Genomic DNA, 15,218 nt, shown 5'->3' with positions numbered 1-15,218 from the left:
ACTTCTGTATGGGAGTAAAACTCAATATAACACATAGCCTTCTAGATTTTTGTCCTTCACATTGAAGTGATTGCAAAGCTTCCTAGTAATTAGTTTTCTACAGAAGCTTCAAAATCTGGGGACCTTCTGAAGCCACCAAACAGGTCAGCCAAACAGCTCATGATCACACTTCTGCCTCCCAAATCAATACATATTTCTCTGTGAGGGGCCTCAGATTAGTCTGAACTAGTCTGGCGATGTTAAATCCCAAAGTGGTGACAGCTGCCGGTACCTCCTTCAAAAGTAGCATGAGCTCACGTGAGTCTGCTGGTGGGTTTCATCCTCGGTCAGTTATTGTGTGTAACCACCTTAGACTGAGACCCGGGAAGGGGAAAGGGGGAGGGCTGTTTTTCTTTCTCAACAGTGAGTGGAAGCAACTTTAATCTTGAAAGGTTGAAGTTAGTGGAGGAGAGGAGACTTATCTGCATTTTAAAAGGGGTGAACAACAGGAAGAATGAAAAGAACCCAAACCCATTTCTTTTTCAGTCTTGCCCCATTCAAGTGAGACTACCAAACTGTCTTGACCCACGTAGAACTGAATTCTTTTAAATAGATAAATATCTTAAATCTGAGATCAACAATAAGATTTGAGTTTTTTTGCAATTTGGATTAGCCCCCCTCACTCCACTTCTGTAATTACAGTATTTCTGAAAGTGCTTTTCCGTAAAATCAGCTTCAGAGAACCGAGTGAGATTACTGAAAAGACAAATTCCCGGGCCCCAGCCCTAAGGAATCCCCCTCGGTGCTGAGGAAAAGCTTCCTTTGAACAAGCGTCCAGATGGTTTCTAATGTTAATAAAGCAGTGTAATATATGGAAGATGTTGAAGGGCTAGAAGTCTTGACAGAGACTCATTATTGCTTCCTCTCCAGGGGAGGCACACACAGACAATAGAAAGGAACAAACCGCACTGAAAATCTAGGAGGATTGTTTGTGCTAAATTGAATTGACTATAGAGTTCTCTTTGGAGGCACTTTCTTCTTTAGGTCATGAAGGAAGGATAATTTTGGTCAACCTGCTAAATATATAGGTTGAGGGGTAGGGGGGACAATTGCCATGGGAGAAAATAGCTAACATTATTAAGCACTTGTGTTAATCACTTTATTACAGATTCTACATCGACTATTCTATCCAATCCTCTTGAATCGGTCCTAGGAGATACTATGACTGACATTTTAAAATAATGACTTAATATTTAATACATTGATAGTCAATCCAAAATCTAACCATGGGTTTTTTCTTCTCCACACTTCTCTAGGAACTTGGCATGCTGACTGTCCAGAGGAACAAAAAGGTTGGCCTTAGTAGTCAAGGACAAAGCTAATAAGCAGACAAGTCCTGACCTCTGCCCTTGTTCTAGCTTTGACGTATTATCTGTTGCCCTATTTCTTGCTGCCTCTTCCACTTGTAGAATGCCTTCCACTTTCTGTTTAGCTAAACTGAATCTATGGATTTAAATAAATTAAGAACCTAAACTCTCTAGCTTAAATGTAAATGAAGTAGTTTCCCTCCTTGAACCCTTGTTTATTGTGTCCCTAGAATCTTCTAGAACACTGTGCTGTGTACCCTCTGGCTGGGCGATGCAGCCACCACAACCCCTCAGATCATACTGTTTTGAATAAATTTTAAAATCCTTACGGTTCAGAGTGTTTCGGGGTTCTGTTTCAGAGCATAAAAACCTAAAGATTGTGGTAGAACAAGGCACCTTCTTAAACCTTGCTTCAGACCATCACTTGCAGAGTATTTTTAAAGTAAAATAAAGTAAAAGTTCAGTTTCTCTCTGGGGACTTTGAACACAACTAAGAACGTTTTTAAAGATATAACTTCTCTTTCTGAACATTATTCTTCTCTCAAGGGCAGGATTGTCTTCTCCAATCTCTTGCTAGCTATTGCAAATGAGGGAAAATCACTTTTCATCTCTCCTCTTCTTTTCCCTCTGATTCTCTTTTCAGTCATTTTTACTCCTGGGTTTATAACATTACCTCTCTTTCACAAACAACAGAGTTTTATGGGACAAAAAAAATCTAATGATTCACAGATCTGAAGCCTCTCTGCCTTCTCAGTAATCTCTAATCCCAGTAACTAGAATTGCAAATGGGCACAACTTTTATCCTTTCTATGGAATAGGAGGCCATCCTCCTGAGCTGAAGTTCCGGAAGAGCAGTTCATGTTGAAGAAAAATTGAACTCAACTCAGCAAAGAAGGACCGTGTTCTGAAGAGAAACACATCACAAAGTGAAATGTGATAGTGCCAAACATTAGGTGCTTATTTGGGGTAATGCCAGGCCTTTATCAAGTAACTGGAAAGCTTTCTTTATGCCACACAGTCTCACAGTTAGTAGGATGATAAATGGGAGAAGAAATCTGCAGTGTTATCATTAAAAATCTAATGCCTGCAATATTTTTCTCCTCATAACCTTGGAAACCTTTCCAGTTCATTTTCAGTCCTATTGTCAGCACAGTTCAAAGGGTTTGTTCTTGGCATATGAGTTTTGTTTTGTTTTGTTTTGTTTATGTTGGGTTTTTTAATGTTGTCTCTTGACCCCTAGTGCTCAGGTTCTTGTGGGTGTTAATCAACCACATACAATGTTATCTTTAGGTGGAAGAAGAGGATGACTGCTCAGGATCTAAACGAGATGGTGGCCTCCTGAACCTCTACTGATTAGCTCCAAGTAGTCCGAGCTAAAGGCCTGTGGCTTTACGTTGAATGATAATAGCTGATCACGTATGGCATCATTTTCCATCTGACTTCCCACTCAGTCATTGTTAACACAGACTTGAAATAGTATTTTATATGTCCACATACCTAAATGTGCTAACTGGAGGCAACTATTTCTAGGGAATTGAATTTTTGAAAGTGATGGACAGCCACACAATTGTTTTGTACATACTTATTTTCTTGTGCACTTTTCTGTATGCAAAGAAAGCTATAAATTTACTCATTTCAATAAACTGGAATGGCAGAATCTCACGTGTTATCATCAGTTCATTTGACCCCTGCTTTCGGTTGATGTAGTAGAGTCAAGGTACAGCGTACACCAGGGTAAGGTCAGCAAATGTTAGTTATAATAGCTTCTGGATTGTCACAAGAATGAAAAAGTGGAAATCCATGAAATAGGACCACAGGGAAATTACTGTCTCACGCCTTTCAAGCTTCTATTTTCTCTCTCAGACCTATACATAGTCCTTCCCTGGGAGTTTAATGGGAGTCTAGCGGATAAGACCTGTACCAGAACAACCTCAATTATGTCTAGTATAAAAATCATTCTTTAGTGAACTGTTGGTTCATGCCTTTTACCCTTTGCCTCTCCTTGTTCTTTAGTTAGCCATGTCTGACTTCATCAAAACACAACTGTGTGGACTGGTCCAGACTTGTATTAGCTACTCAGAAGAGACTTCTGAGCTTCTGAGTTAGGTGGTCAGGCCGATGCTCAAATGTCTTTAACACTAGGACACTCTTAAACACTCTCCCCTATTAAAAAAGTTCAAGGCTCTCATTCATTTCAAGAAGACCTGGAGCTACAGGGAAGATGACCCCAAGGCAGACCCTGCTTGACTGTAGAAGTCTTGGTGTTAAACTTGACTCCTCTAGGGAATAAGATGAACTTGACAGAGTAGGTGTCGTTGATTGGCATTTACTGTTAGGGGATGTTTGGTAGTACTGCCTTACCTTTCCCTTTAACTGAAACATTTGGTCTCTTTCTGACAAGGAGTAGAATATAGAGAAACAGACTCCACATGTGAGCAGCTTCCAGTAAACCACAGATGAACTGGAGAAGGCTGCTGATAAGCACAGGTTGCACAAATTATGTGGCTTATCCAAATGGTCTGCAGTATATCTAACCCACTGAACCTGTGTGGTATTGCCATGTGGTTTAAGCAAGATCTTGCCAGAGGTTAAGGGATATGTGTACAAGGGATGACATTCACTTCAGTGCAGTAGGAGCTACTGTTGACCAAGCCGAGGGAGGTGCTTCCTGAAGTGTCCCTGCAAAGTAGAAACAGACCTCTTTAGAGTCTCTTAGTAGCAGTGGTGTTCACACCTGTAAGCCGGGAATTCAGCTTTGAGGGTAACACTATTATCGCAGAAGAGGGTTTCATTTAAGCATCACATAGCTCTAAGCTAAAAGCTGAACTTTAACAGCCAGCCTGGGCCTCCACTTCTCTCACATACAGGCAATACAAAGGGAGAAGGTATTGATTTTCTCAAAATAATCTTGCATCTGTGAAGTGCTTTACCATTTACACAACATAACCTCATTCTGTTGCTACTGTAATTCTGCAAGGTGGGATCTGTTATTGTTCCAGCTCATCTGAGAACGTCATCCATGCTTTAAAATGGCTACAATTTGCTTCAACTCTTTGAGTGTTTCCAAGGTATTTGATTGTGGAACTGTGCATCTTAACTACTTTTACTGTGGAAGTTGGTAAAGCTGAAAGCTTCATTTCCCAGCCTCCCTTGCACGTAGCTGTGGCCATGTGACCACATTCTAGACAATGAGCCATAGCTGAGGTCTCATTCAGCTATGCAGGGAGATCTTTTCAGGCAGTGATTTCAAACTCCTCCATCAAAATGTTAACCATCATGTCTCGAGAGCCAAACAGAGTATGATTGTGTGTCTTTCCTGTTCTGACAGCAGGGAGGGGAAAGAACAGAGGATATGCCTAACTCAGGAGTTTGGTTGACCCTGCAATAAGCTGACAAGTGAGGACTCTGACCCATATTCCTGGAATAGCTTCAATACAAAGTCTCTTAGTGAAAGACAGGAGCTCCCCAACAGTCCCTGGTAAATATTTAAGCTATTATAACCATTGGAGGAGATTGCTAAATAATAAAATGCCTAATTCTTGCTGGGAAAGGCTATGTTTTAACGAACCCCCTTCTATTAAAAACAACTACATCTCACGTCCTAAGTCAATATGCCAAACATGGACACACATGGGCTGTGGCGGCAGCAGCCCTGTTAACGTGTCCTAATTACAGCAATGCTGATGGACAAGACCCACCCAGGTGTCGTCTCACTTAATGAGAGACCGAGCCCCTTGTTCTCCCTTGCTTCTCTGAAAGTATGTGCTTAATTACTGGACCTCTATCATGTGCTGAAATCATATGAGTGACAGTCCCCAGAGAGATGACAGTGTCGGCTGCTCGTGGCAAGGAAACTGGGCTTCTGCGGGGACCAAAAATGGAGTGATCATAAAAGAAGAAGAAGAAAAAAAAAACTCCAACTATGAAGGGCTCCAGACTAAGTTTTCCTTATAATGTTAGCTGTGGAGTTTTCTGTGAATTCTTTTTCATTTGCTTGACCTCAATCTCTATTATCTTACCTTAATTGTAAGAAAGAGAAATTACTGCTGGTCCAAAAGTTACAGGGTGACCCGACTGGTCTGAGTCTGGGTTTTGGATGTCTCCAGGGTGTGTCTGAGGCTGCCTCCACCAGGTACCTACTTACACTGATGGATCATCACAGAACCTTTTGTTTGGGAGCAGCTAAGAGGAGTGCTGGAACACAGGAGCTATAGCAGAGAGGGGTGAGAAAGAAAAGGAAGGGTCAATAGGACATTGCCTCCCTGTCTCCCTCACTGGCCTGTGAAACTGGTAGAGAGCCTTGATGGTGGAAACAATAGGGCTGAAAGAAGGAGGAATTTTCTTCTTCTGATGAAAGAACTTGGGCAAGGCAGGCAGTTCAGGGCCCACGAGTCCACTAGTAATGAATGGACAAGAGTAATGGAAGGCTCACAGTGGCTAAAATTAGTAGGGGATTATTTTTTTCACAAAAAAGTCTAGATTGATGGCTGCTGGTGTTGGCTCAGCAGCTCAACAAGACCCTCAAGGACACAGAGGCTTAGCTTTTCACTCCAACTTTTATAGCCTTTGGTTTTTTTCTTATGTTTATTTCCTAATGGTTACAAGACGGCTGCATAGCACCAAATAGGATATTACTGTTCAAGGAGGGCAGAAGGGGAAAGGCAGTACAATCAATGTCTGCTCCTCGAACTAGGCATTTCGGTTTTCCCCAAGCCTTTCCAGTGGACTTCAACTATGGCTCGCTGGCCAGAATGTGGTCACGTGGCCACTGCTAAGTGTAAGGGAGGCTGGGAAATCAAGCTTTTAACTTTACCAACTTTTATAGGAAGGAAGAGGCAGGGCTGGCTGGATCATTTGTGGGGCTCAGAGCAAAATAAAAGCAAGAATGGAGCAAAGGGCTTCCCTGGTGGCTCAGTGGTTGAGGGTCTGCCTGCCGATGCAGGGGACGCGGGTTCGTGCCCCGGTCCGGGAAGATCCCACATGCCGCAGAGCGGCTGGGCCTGTGAGCTGTGGTCGCTGAGCCTGTGCTCCGCAACGGGAGAGGCCACAACAGGGAGAGGCCACAACAGTGAGAGGTCTGCGTACCGCAAAAAAAAAAAAAAAAAAGGAGCAAAAATCCATTGTTCAAAAAGCAGGGGAAAAAGTACCAGTAAAGGCAATAAAATATAAAGCTATCTCCTTTCTTCTGAAATCTCTCTCTTAACATGATGTATTTTGTTTGCCATTTAATGTTGTTTAAGTAAAGAAAAATTAAAAGGTTAAAATATTAGTGCGAATTTTAACTCTAATCTGTAACTTATATGTGGAATCACTGAAATTACACAACTTTTGTATTTCATAACTCATATATGCACATGTATTTGCACATATTTCATTCTTCCCAGAACTGTTAGAAACACTGCACAAAGCTAACTCAGCTGTTTTTAATTCACTTCTTGACACACGTGCATCCTACCAGCACATCTCACTAATGAGAAAAAAAAGATAGAAAAAGAGAAACTACGTGTTGCCCTATTTTTTCTTTCCTTCTATATTGTTATTTTCAGCATTACATGAATGCTGATGCAGGGAAGGAACACTAGGAAGAAAGATATGATAATGTTTCTTGGTCATTTGTGGGGTTTTGTGTGGGTTGGAAGGAAGTTCTGGTTCAGAGAGTGTGACTTCTCAGGGCTGTCAGTGTCCCACCCACAGCCACTTCACCCCCCCCAACTTAGTCTTAGACGTAACACACTTGTTATACTCACTTTTACTTTGAGCCACTGAAGTCCCACACATCATAAATCCACCTGAATCCCATGTTCACAGGGCAACATAAACACCCTGTGCAAATGGGGTGTCATGGAAAGGGGGACACACAATGCACGTTTTTTCTGCTTGTGCACAGGCTCCACTTTCCCATCAAACTTTGCTTTCAAAACAGAAGTCCCAGCGTAAAATTCAGAATTTCAAGATGGTACCAGCAGAGCATTAAACAAAGCCTGGGGCCCTCCTGAGTGCTGAGCCCTGTGCTACTTCCCATGCCCATGAAGCCAGTCCTGGCAAGAGGGCCTTGGAACTGGGCGATAGATCAGCTAATGTGTTTCCCGCATGCCTGGGTCATAGGTTAACCCCAAGTTGGCCAACCTCCAAAGATAGATCAGGGCAGTCTTTGATTCCATAGCACCCTCAGGGCAGAAGAGAAGCACAGCTGAGAGCACAATAAGCAAAGCTAATGGTAAGGCACTTTTACTAGAAGGTAGAAGCTAAAGAATGTAGAGGACTAGTCTCTGTGAGTTAGTACCATGAAGGTCACCACACATAATAAAATGGAAGGGAGCGGGAAACTACAAGTCACCGCACAGGAGGCTTCAACGTTTTTTATTATTTATTTATTTATTTATGGCTATGTTGGGTCTTCGTTGCTGCACACGGCCTTTCTCTAGTTGTGGCGAGCGGGGGCTACTCTTCGTTATGGTGCGCGGGCTTCTCACTGCGGTGGCTTCTCACTGCCGTGGCCGGTGTGGAGCACCGGCTCTAGGCACACAGGCTTCAGTAGTTGTGGCAAGCGGGCTCAGTATCTGTGGCATGTGGGCTCAGTAGTTGTGGCTTGCGGGCTCTAGAGTGCAGGCTCAGTAGTTGTGGCGCACGGGCTTAGTTGCTCTGCGACATGTGGGATCTTCCCAGACCAGTGCTCAAACCTGTGTCCCCTGCACTGGCAGGCGGATTCTTTTTTTTTTTTCTTTTTAATTGTATAAGGTTTAAGAGGCTCAGTTTTCATAAATATAAATAGATGAATCTTCAACAACATTGATATTTAGTAAATGAAAAGTCACACAGACAAGGTATAAGAACATAAATGGTTCTGAGAGAAAAGAGTACCTAATGTTTAAAGATAAGATATGTCCCCTGGCCTATAAAAGCTAGGAGCTCATTACTAAATCTTTTCATAAAACTGTTTTATAGCATGTAAAAATTCCCACTATAACTAATGCACTTCTGTTTTCAAAATAAATAGGATTTTTGTTATCGTGCCTTGGGCAGTTCAATAATCATATCACATGACTACAGCTTATAGCCCACCTGTTACCACTACTTTTTTTTTTTTATTCCAACAGAAAGTCACAAAAATTATAATCATCCTCATCGGTTCACTCAGTCCCATGTAATTAATTTTTTTTCATCTTGATCTTTTGTTAGCACTTTTATGAATTCATCAGTTTTCCATTAGAGTTCTGAAAATGCTCATTCATTCAGTTCAGCAGCATAGTCAGTTCCAGAAACCTGTACTTGTCAGAGTCTTTTCCATGAATTCCTTGAAGATGAAACCCTTTTATAGGAACATTTTTGCAAAAGCATCAGAGTACACCCAGAACTGTCTGTAAATGACAGAAGACTTAAAAATGACCATGGTTAAAGATTTGATGAAAATTCATAATAATGCAACTGACAAGGAAATTTAGTTATTTCTGAGATATACATTTTAAAGTGATGACTAAAATTATGACTTATAACATTATACCAGAACAGATAAGATTTTTAGAAATTTCATGTAATGTCTGAAACATTTATATTAACATATTTCCATACAAATAACCCAAAGAAAGTTTAGTATTAGTTGTTTTTTTTTTGTTGTTTGTTTGTTTTTTTATACCACAGGTTCTTATTAGTCATCAATTTTATACACCTCGGTGTATACATGTCAATCCCAATCAGCAGGTGGATTCTTAACCACTGCGCCACCAGGGAAGTCCAGGAGGCTTCAATGTTAGTACAACCTAACTTGGACTCAAAGGGATGTGCTATTTCAGTTAAAAGGATCCTGAGGGGAGGACTGTGAAACTCCTGAGTAATTACTTGCTAAAGGGCTTTGAGCTTCTTCATTCTAAGGACGTTGCAATTCTTCATTGCAGGCACAATGCCGCCAGATTTGAAAAGCAAGAGTAGTGGATTCAGGGATGGTCCACAGGAGTCGTGGAATAATACCACCAAACAGCTACCCAGCATGTACCACAGGCAGACACTTTTTTGAGAGTGTAACAATAAACAATTTAATTTCATATTAACTCTATGAGGGGGGCTGCTACTACCACCAGCATTTTATAGAAGAGGACACTGAGGCACAAAGAACTTGAGTCACTGCCCAAAGTCATACAGCTAGTGGCCAGAGTGGAATCCCAGCCCAGGCTCCAGTGTCCTTGCGCTTAACCTCAAGTTAACCGCTCATCCACTTCACTGCCTCCAAAAACTGGTACCATTGCCTCTAGGCTGGCATACCTTACATTCATCCAGATTGTATTCTCCCCACAGTACTTCTCTCCTCCTTTTTTTTTTTTTTTTTTTTTTTTGCGGTACGCAGGCCTCTCACTGTTGTGGCCTCTTCCGTCGCGGAGCACAGGCTCCGGACGCACACACCCGGCGGCCATGGCTCACGGGCCCAGCCGCTCCGCGGCATGTGGGATCTTCCCAGACCGGGGCACAAACCCGTGTCCCCTGCATCGGCAGGCGGACTCTCAACCACAGCGCCACCAGGGAAGCCCCTTCTCTCCTCTTATACTTCCTATAACCAATATGCTTACCATAAAATTGAATGAAAAAAAATTCAATCCCCTATTATATTTAGCTGGGTTTACATATCGTTAACTAATAAGTCTGTATATATTTTCGTCCTCAAATGCTAGTTTCTTTCTGTCGAAGTCCCAAGTTCCAGAAGCCAAATATACCTGAAGCAAGTGAAATCAACCAATCATTCAGTAACTATAAAATAAGTATGAAGTAACTGCTTAACATTTCATATACTGTCAGAATATTAATGCAATAAAAGACAAAGATGATTTTGAGTTATGGAAACAGAAAAACAAGGCAGGTGGTGACTCATTGACGAAATAAGGGATGTAAGAAGAGCTTCCTTGACAGGGGCAGGGAAAGAATTAGGCATCTGATTTTAGACATGGCAAGTTCAACTTATGGACAAATTAAAATCCACCTGGAGATTTCTTAGAACTACTCGAAGATTGTTAAGCTGGAAAGTAACACAATAAGCTTTACATTTTTGAAAATTATTGCTTCTAGATATCTATACTTTCAAAATAAGAACTCAGAAGATTTTGGTAAAGGAACTTCAACAGACCACCCTTTGAGACTTCTGGTTCTAAATGATAGGTTTACTCTTAAAGCGTAGGTAAGAAAAGTAGGTAGATATTGAGAAGTGAAGACGACAGAGGACAGACCACCCTGGGGAATAGTACAATTTGCACGATGGACAAGGGAGAGGAGCTAACGATTGAGAAGCAGAAGAACAGGAAATGTTGTATCACAAAAGCCAAAGGAACAGAGAATTTTAAAGCATAAGAGCGGCCAGTAGGGTCAAATGCCTCTATGAGACAAAGATAGGGCCAAAACATGCACCTCAAATTTAGCAGTAACTAGGTCTTCAATGGAATAAAAGGCAGGCTGCAATAAGTTGAAGGTAAAGGAAGAACCATGTAGTAAAGGAAGAAAATTGATACAGACTGCAAAAGTTTGGCTGGCAAGGGTGGTAGCAATGAGAAAAAAATCAAAGAATTCAGTAGAACTCTATAAAGATAAAAGAGATTTGAGCATATGCACAAGGCTGAGGAGAAGAAATTGATCAAACTGAAGAAATGGAGGATATAAGGGAAAGCACAGCTAATACGGCAGAATCCTGGCAAGTCAAGAGGTAACTACAGAGCACCAGATTTTCCTAAATAAAAGCAAGCCTGCCCTTCCTCTGAGGTTTGATTGAGGTGCATGGAAGTTGACATGACAGGCACCCACTGGAAGCCAAAGTGTTTCTGAATTTCTCGGTAGAGCAAGAGGTGAAGGAGCCTTTAAGAGAAATGGAGAAAGAACCTGTCCAAAGTCCAATGAGTAAACAAAGATGAGTGTCCAACTCGATTTAGGCAGGGCAGCAGAAAACTGAACTGGTAGGACTGATCCCAGGATGAGAGTTTGTAGATGGTGGTCCAAGGGATGGAAGAGGTGCGAGGGAGTTGAGCTTGTGAGAAGGGCCCATTAATGGGCAGGGAATCCACACAGAGGAGGAAAGGAAAAGAAGCCAGCAAGAGGGTGTTAATCTGGGGGAAAATGGAGAAATCGAGGAGCTGGATGTCTCAGTAAAGCCAAAGAAAGGGGATGTTGAGAGTATTATGAGAGTGAGGTAGCTGGAAGAATTGGAAATTGTGGTCAGAGAAGAGATCATGGACGTTCTCAAGGTAAAGCCATGACAGGTGTTGGGATGAAGCTGAGCATGGCAGTGGGCTGAATGGAATTAAGACAAATATTGATAGAACTGATTAAATCAAGGCAGTGAGTATGGTGCCTTTAAGAATACTGAAATAACAAAGGAAATGCTGGGGTGTGAGTGGAGAAGGAGATTCTAACATGATGTCAAAGCCTTCTGTGAAGGTAGGTAGTCAAGAGTGTTGGTAAACAAAAAGACAGGAGGTAACAGAGCCAGACTTTGTGAACTTCAAAAGAGAAAGGGACTGTGTGGAATCTTCCCTTAAAATGAAGTGCTGTAATGCAGTCAAGTGCTTCCCAAGTAGTTCGATGTGATTGTAAACAGATCTGGGCCACAGGAATCCTCGTTACTGTAAAGGGACAGCCAGACTTACATCACCCCACTGAGCTTCACAATAGCCCCAAAACCACCCCCTAGAGAAATTCTTTCCCCTTTCTTGTAAAAGAGCTCAGCTGAGAATATTGTAATGAACAGGCACAGAACCAGCAGTGAAGAGAGCTGAAATCTGACGCTGCCTCTGCCCCTGACTATGTGACCTTGGATGTGTCACTTACCTGTCCTGGACATCACTTTCCCCACCTGTATTCATTCATTCATCTATTAATGCATATAACTTGCAATATCTATTGAAGCTTAATATGTGCTAGGCACAATCCTCGATGTTAAGGACCTAGCAGCAAGGAAAACACACCTAAAACCAAGGGGTCTACAGTGGACAGTCATCTCCAAGTTCTCCCTGTTCAAAGATTCTAATTATCTACAGCAAGTGCATGTGTTGTAAGTAAAAGCACAACAAGTCCATAGCATTGGAAGACACATGGATCTTTTGGGACTTAGCTAGAAGCCTATATGGAATGAGACAACTGTTCCCAACTTGAAATCTCTGGACCCTAAAAGGGAGTCCATGAAATTACTAATAATAAACTTTCAAAACACTGATTCTACCACTTTAAAAGAGCCAAATGGAAATTTTGCTCAATGCATTTATATCACCTCAGTAAAAATTCAGGGTTTCTGCCTGACGGGCACACATCCTAATGTCCACGTGTGCATGCCTCTGCCTTAAAAATGGGGAAAAGTATTATTATTGTGCGATAAATATAATTTAACCTCGCAAAGTTCCCCAGCAAATTGAAACCAGTGGGAATATATTTTTTTTTAATTTTAAAAGGCCCCTGAGTGGTGAAAACTTAGAGAACCCTCAACAGAGTGGGAAACCCTGGAATGAGAGTTTGAAGACATGGTTTATTCAAATCCCACCTCTGCCATTTCTTTACATGTCACCTTGCCTGTCGTTTCTCTGAGCTTCATCTGTAAGACTAGACTGAAAGCTTACCTTTTTTGGAGTTGAGAGGATTCAGTGAGGAATTTTATAATTTCATGTTGTTTCATATTACATAATTAGAATAATAACAACAGAACTGATGGACGAGCCTGAGATTCACCAAGTTCAAATTCTAGCTACTCACCACTGGGGATGGGTGATGCTGGACAAATGATGTCATCTCAGTGCACCTCAGTTTCCTCAACCGTAAAATGGGTTATCTTGAGGATTACATGAGATTACGCATATATAACCTGGCATATTACAGAAATTCCATAAACATTTATTCATTCTGTTCTTTGGAAGCCATTAAGTATTACACAAATTAAAAATGTTACCATTTTCACTGCTGTAGTCTTCATTTCCCTGAGATAAACACAAACCTCATTTCAAAACATGTCCTGTACATGATAGATGTTAAGGGCAAAGAAGAGTTAAAAGTGCTACAAAAATGTAAGACATACTATATTTTTATAATAATTATTATTATAGTATATTATTATTACACTTTACTGCTTCCATTACTTTGCTACATTACATTTTGCCTGAACCATGGAGAAAAAAATAAATATAACTTCTACGGAGCAATTCAACATTCAAACCAGTCAGCGAAGAAACACCCCTATACTCCATTCCCCGCCTCCAGTGAGTCAGTCTCCAGGGAGAGAGGTGATTTTTTTCAATCTCCAGTCACGTCTAATTGTGAAGTCAATTATCATGAAGTCTAATCAATTAGCATTAAGTCTAATTAGCATAAAGCATCGTTGTACCCTGCCTGCTTCCAAGTCCTTCTTTCCATACATATCCTGGCAGGGTTCAGAGAGGCCATGTAAGAGAGGGGGCTCAGCATTCTTCCATTATATCTGACAGATTCCTACCGTATCTGGATACAGCCCACTTGTCATTTGCAAAGATTCCCAAGAAGTGTCTTGTTGCATAGATTTATTCATCGATGTAGTTATAAGTGTCGCCGCACACATTTGAATCACCTTATTACTTGGCAACTGCATGACCTACATGTCGACCATGAAAATTGTCCACACAGCAGACTCAGGAACTGATGAAATTAGTCCCATTAGAGAGCTCTAGCCCTGCATAAAAAAAGAAAAAGAAAAGAGGGGGCAAGAAAGGGTGATAAGACGAGGTAATTTTACTCTAGGTAAGACCATTGAAAAGATCAAAAGGTAGGCAGTACTGGGAAAACTAGCTCTATATCTGTTATCTCCTCAACCCTACCCTCTGTTTTGCTCGTCTTTGTATGTGCTAATGGTTGAAAATTGCCTATTTTTGATTAATGAATACTTATGAAGTCCCCTTAAGTGTTAGCGAATTTTTAAAAATCAATAACATACCGCATCTCATGTGTTTTTTCTCCAGGTAGTCATTTGAATTCTCGACCCTGACCGCACATTCGAATGACCCAGCAAGCTTTAAAAAATACTGATGCGGGGCCCCATCCCAGATCAATAATTAGTGTCAGGTGGGAGCGGTCAGGCACCAGTGTTTTTTCACAAGTCCCTAAGTCATTCTATTGTGCAACCAGTGTTTTAAAAGCCGCTGTGGTGTCCCCATTTTCCGGTAATTCCAAAATATCCTGCCCTTTCCACAAGTCCTGAAGAACATAAAAGTGAGGGGAAAAAATTCTTTCCGATGGGTTTAGAGCAAGTTATTCCATCTCAGACTCTATCTTGCTGACAGGTGTGTTTCTGAGATAAAGAGACCATATCCTTCTGGAAGATATTGGAAAGGCCTTAGGGAGGGTACCTGGATTCTTCAAAATGACCCACTATACCTGTTAAAAAAAGCCAGGTTTGTAAATGCATTTTGCACTTTGCCCATGTGGAAATAACCCACACAGCTCATCCTCAGACTGGAACATCTACGTCTGTGCCTCCATTTCTGGTCGGTGCAATTCTTTTACTAATTTTGAGTTTCTGCCTCTATGGGAATCATCCACAGACCTTTTTTCCCCAAACTACACAGTCTCTTATCATCCCTTCCAGAGTCTCCCAAAATGAAAACCACCGGAGTCTTCTGTTTGCTTGGTTTTTTTTTTTTCAACACAGTACTGCTGCTAATCTCAGCCGTTTAGCATTCACAGGCCCCTTGCCTGAAGGTACAATTGATAAGTATATTCTTGGCCAAAACAGTAAGCCCAAGTTATGAAATGACTCTCCTCTGATTGGACTTTGGCACCCAGGAAGCCCAATCTGACAAAAGTTCTAAGCAAAAACAAACAATAATTGTTCCCCAGTCCTTTGCAAATAAATGTCTTCCAGGAACCCTCTGGCCATTCCACTCGGAG

At 41.5% G+C, this 15,218-nt stretch overlaps 1 protein-coding gene across 10 annotated transcripts in view; it reads left to right on the top strand.

Moving 5' to 3' along the window:
* DAB2 (DAB adaptor protein 2) overlaps nt 1–3,003 on the top strand; it is a 52,899-nt gene extending 49,896 nt beyond the window's left edge. For 4 of the 10 annotated variants that reach the window (XM_033852815.2, XM_033852817.2, XM_019930106.3 and 1 more), the window contains 2 exons: nt 1,296–1,331; nt 2,637–3,003. In XM_033852815.2, coding sequence (XP_033708706.1) covers nt 1,296–1,331; nt 2,637–2,699 — 99 coding nt within the window. In that variant the 3' untranslated portion in view covers nt 2,700–3,003. Of the gene's footprint in view, nt 1–1,295 lie in introns of all 10 variants that reach the window. The other 6 variants (XM_033852816.2, XM_033852818.2, XM_073802077.1 and 3 more) reach the window with 3 other exon arrangements.
* The last annotated feature ends 12,215 nt before the right edge of the window (nt 3,004–15,218 follow it).

Source organism: Tursiops truncatus, chromosome 3 (genome assembly GCF_011762595.2).
Source record: "Tursiops truncatus isolate mTurTru1 chromosome 3, mTurTru1.mat.Y, whole genome shotgun sequence".
NCBI classification, from domain to species: Eukaryota; Metazoa; Chordata; class Mammalia; order Artiodactyla; family Delphinidae; genus Tursiops; species Tursiops truncatus.
The sequence above is the reverse complement of the archived record's forward strand: the minus strand, read 5'-3'. Positions and strand labels throughout refer to the sequence as shown.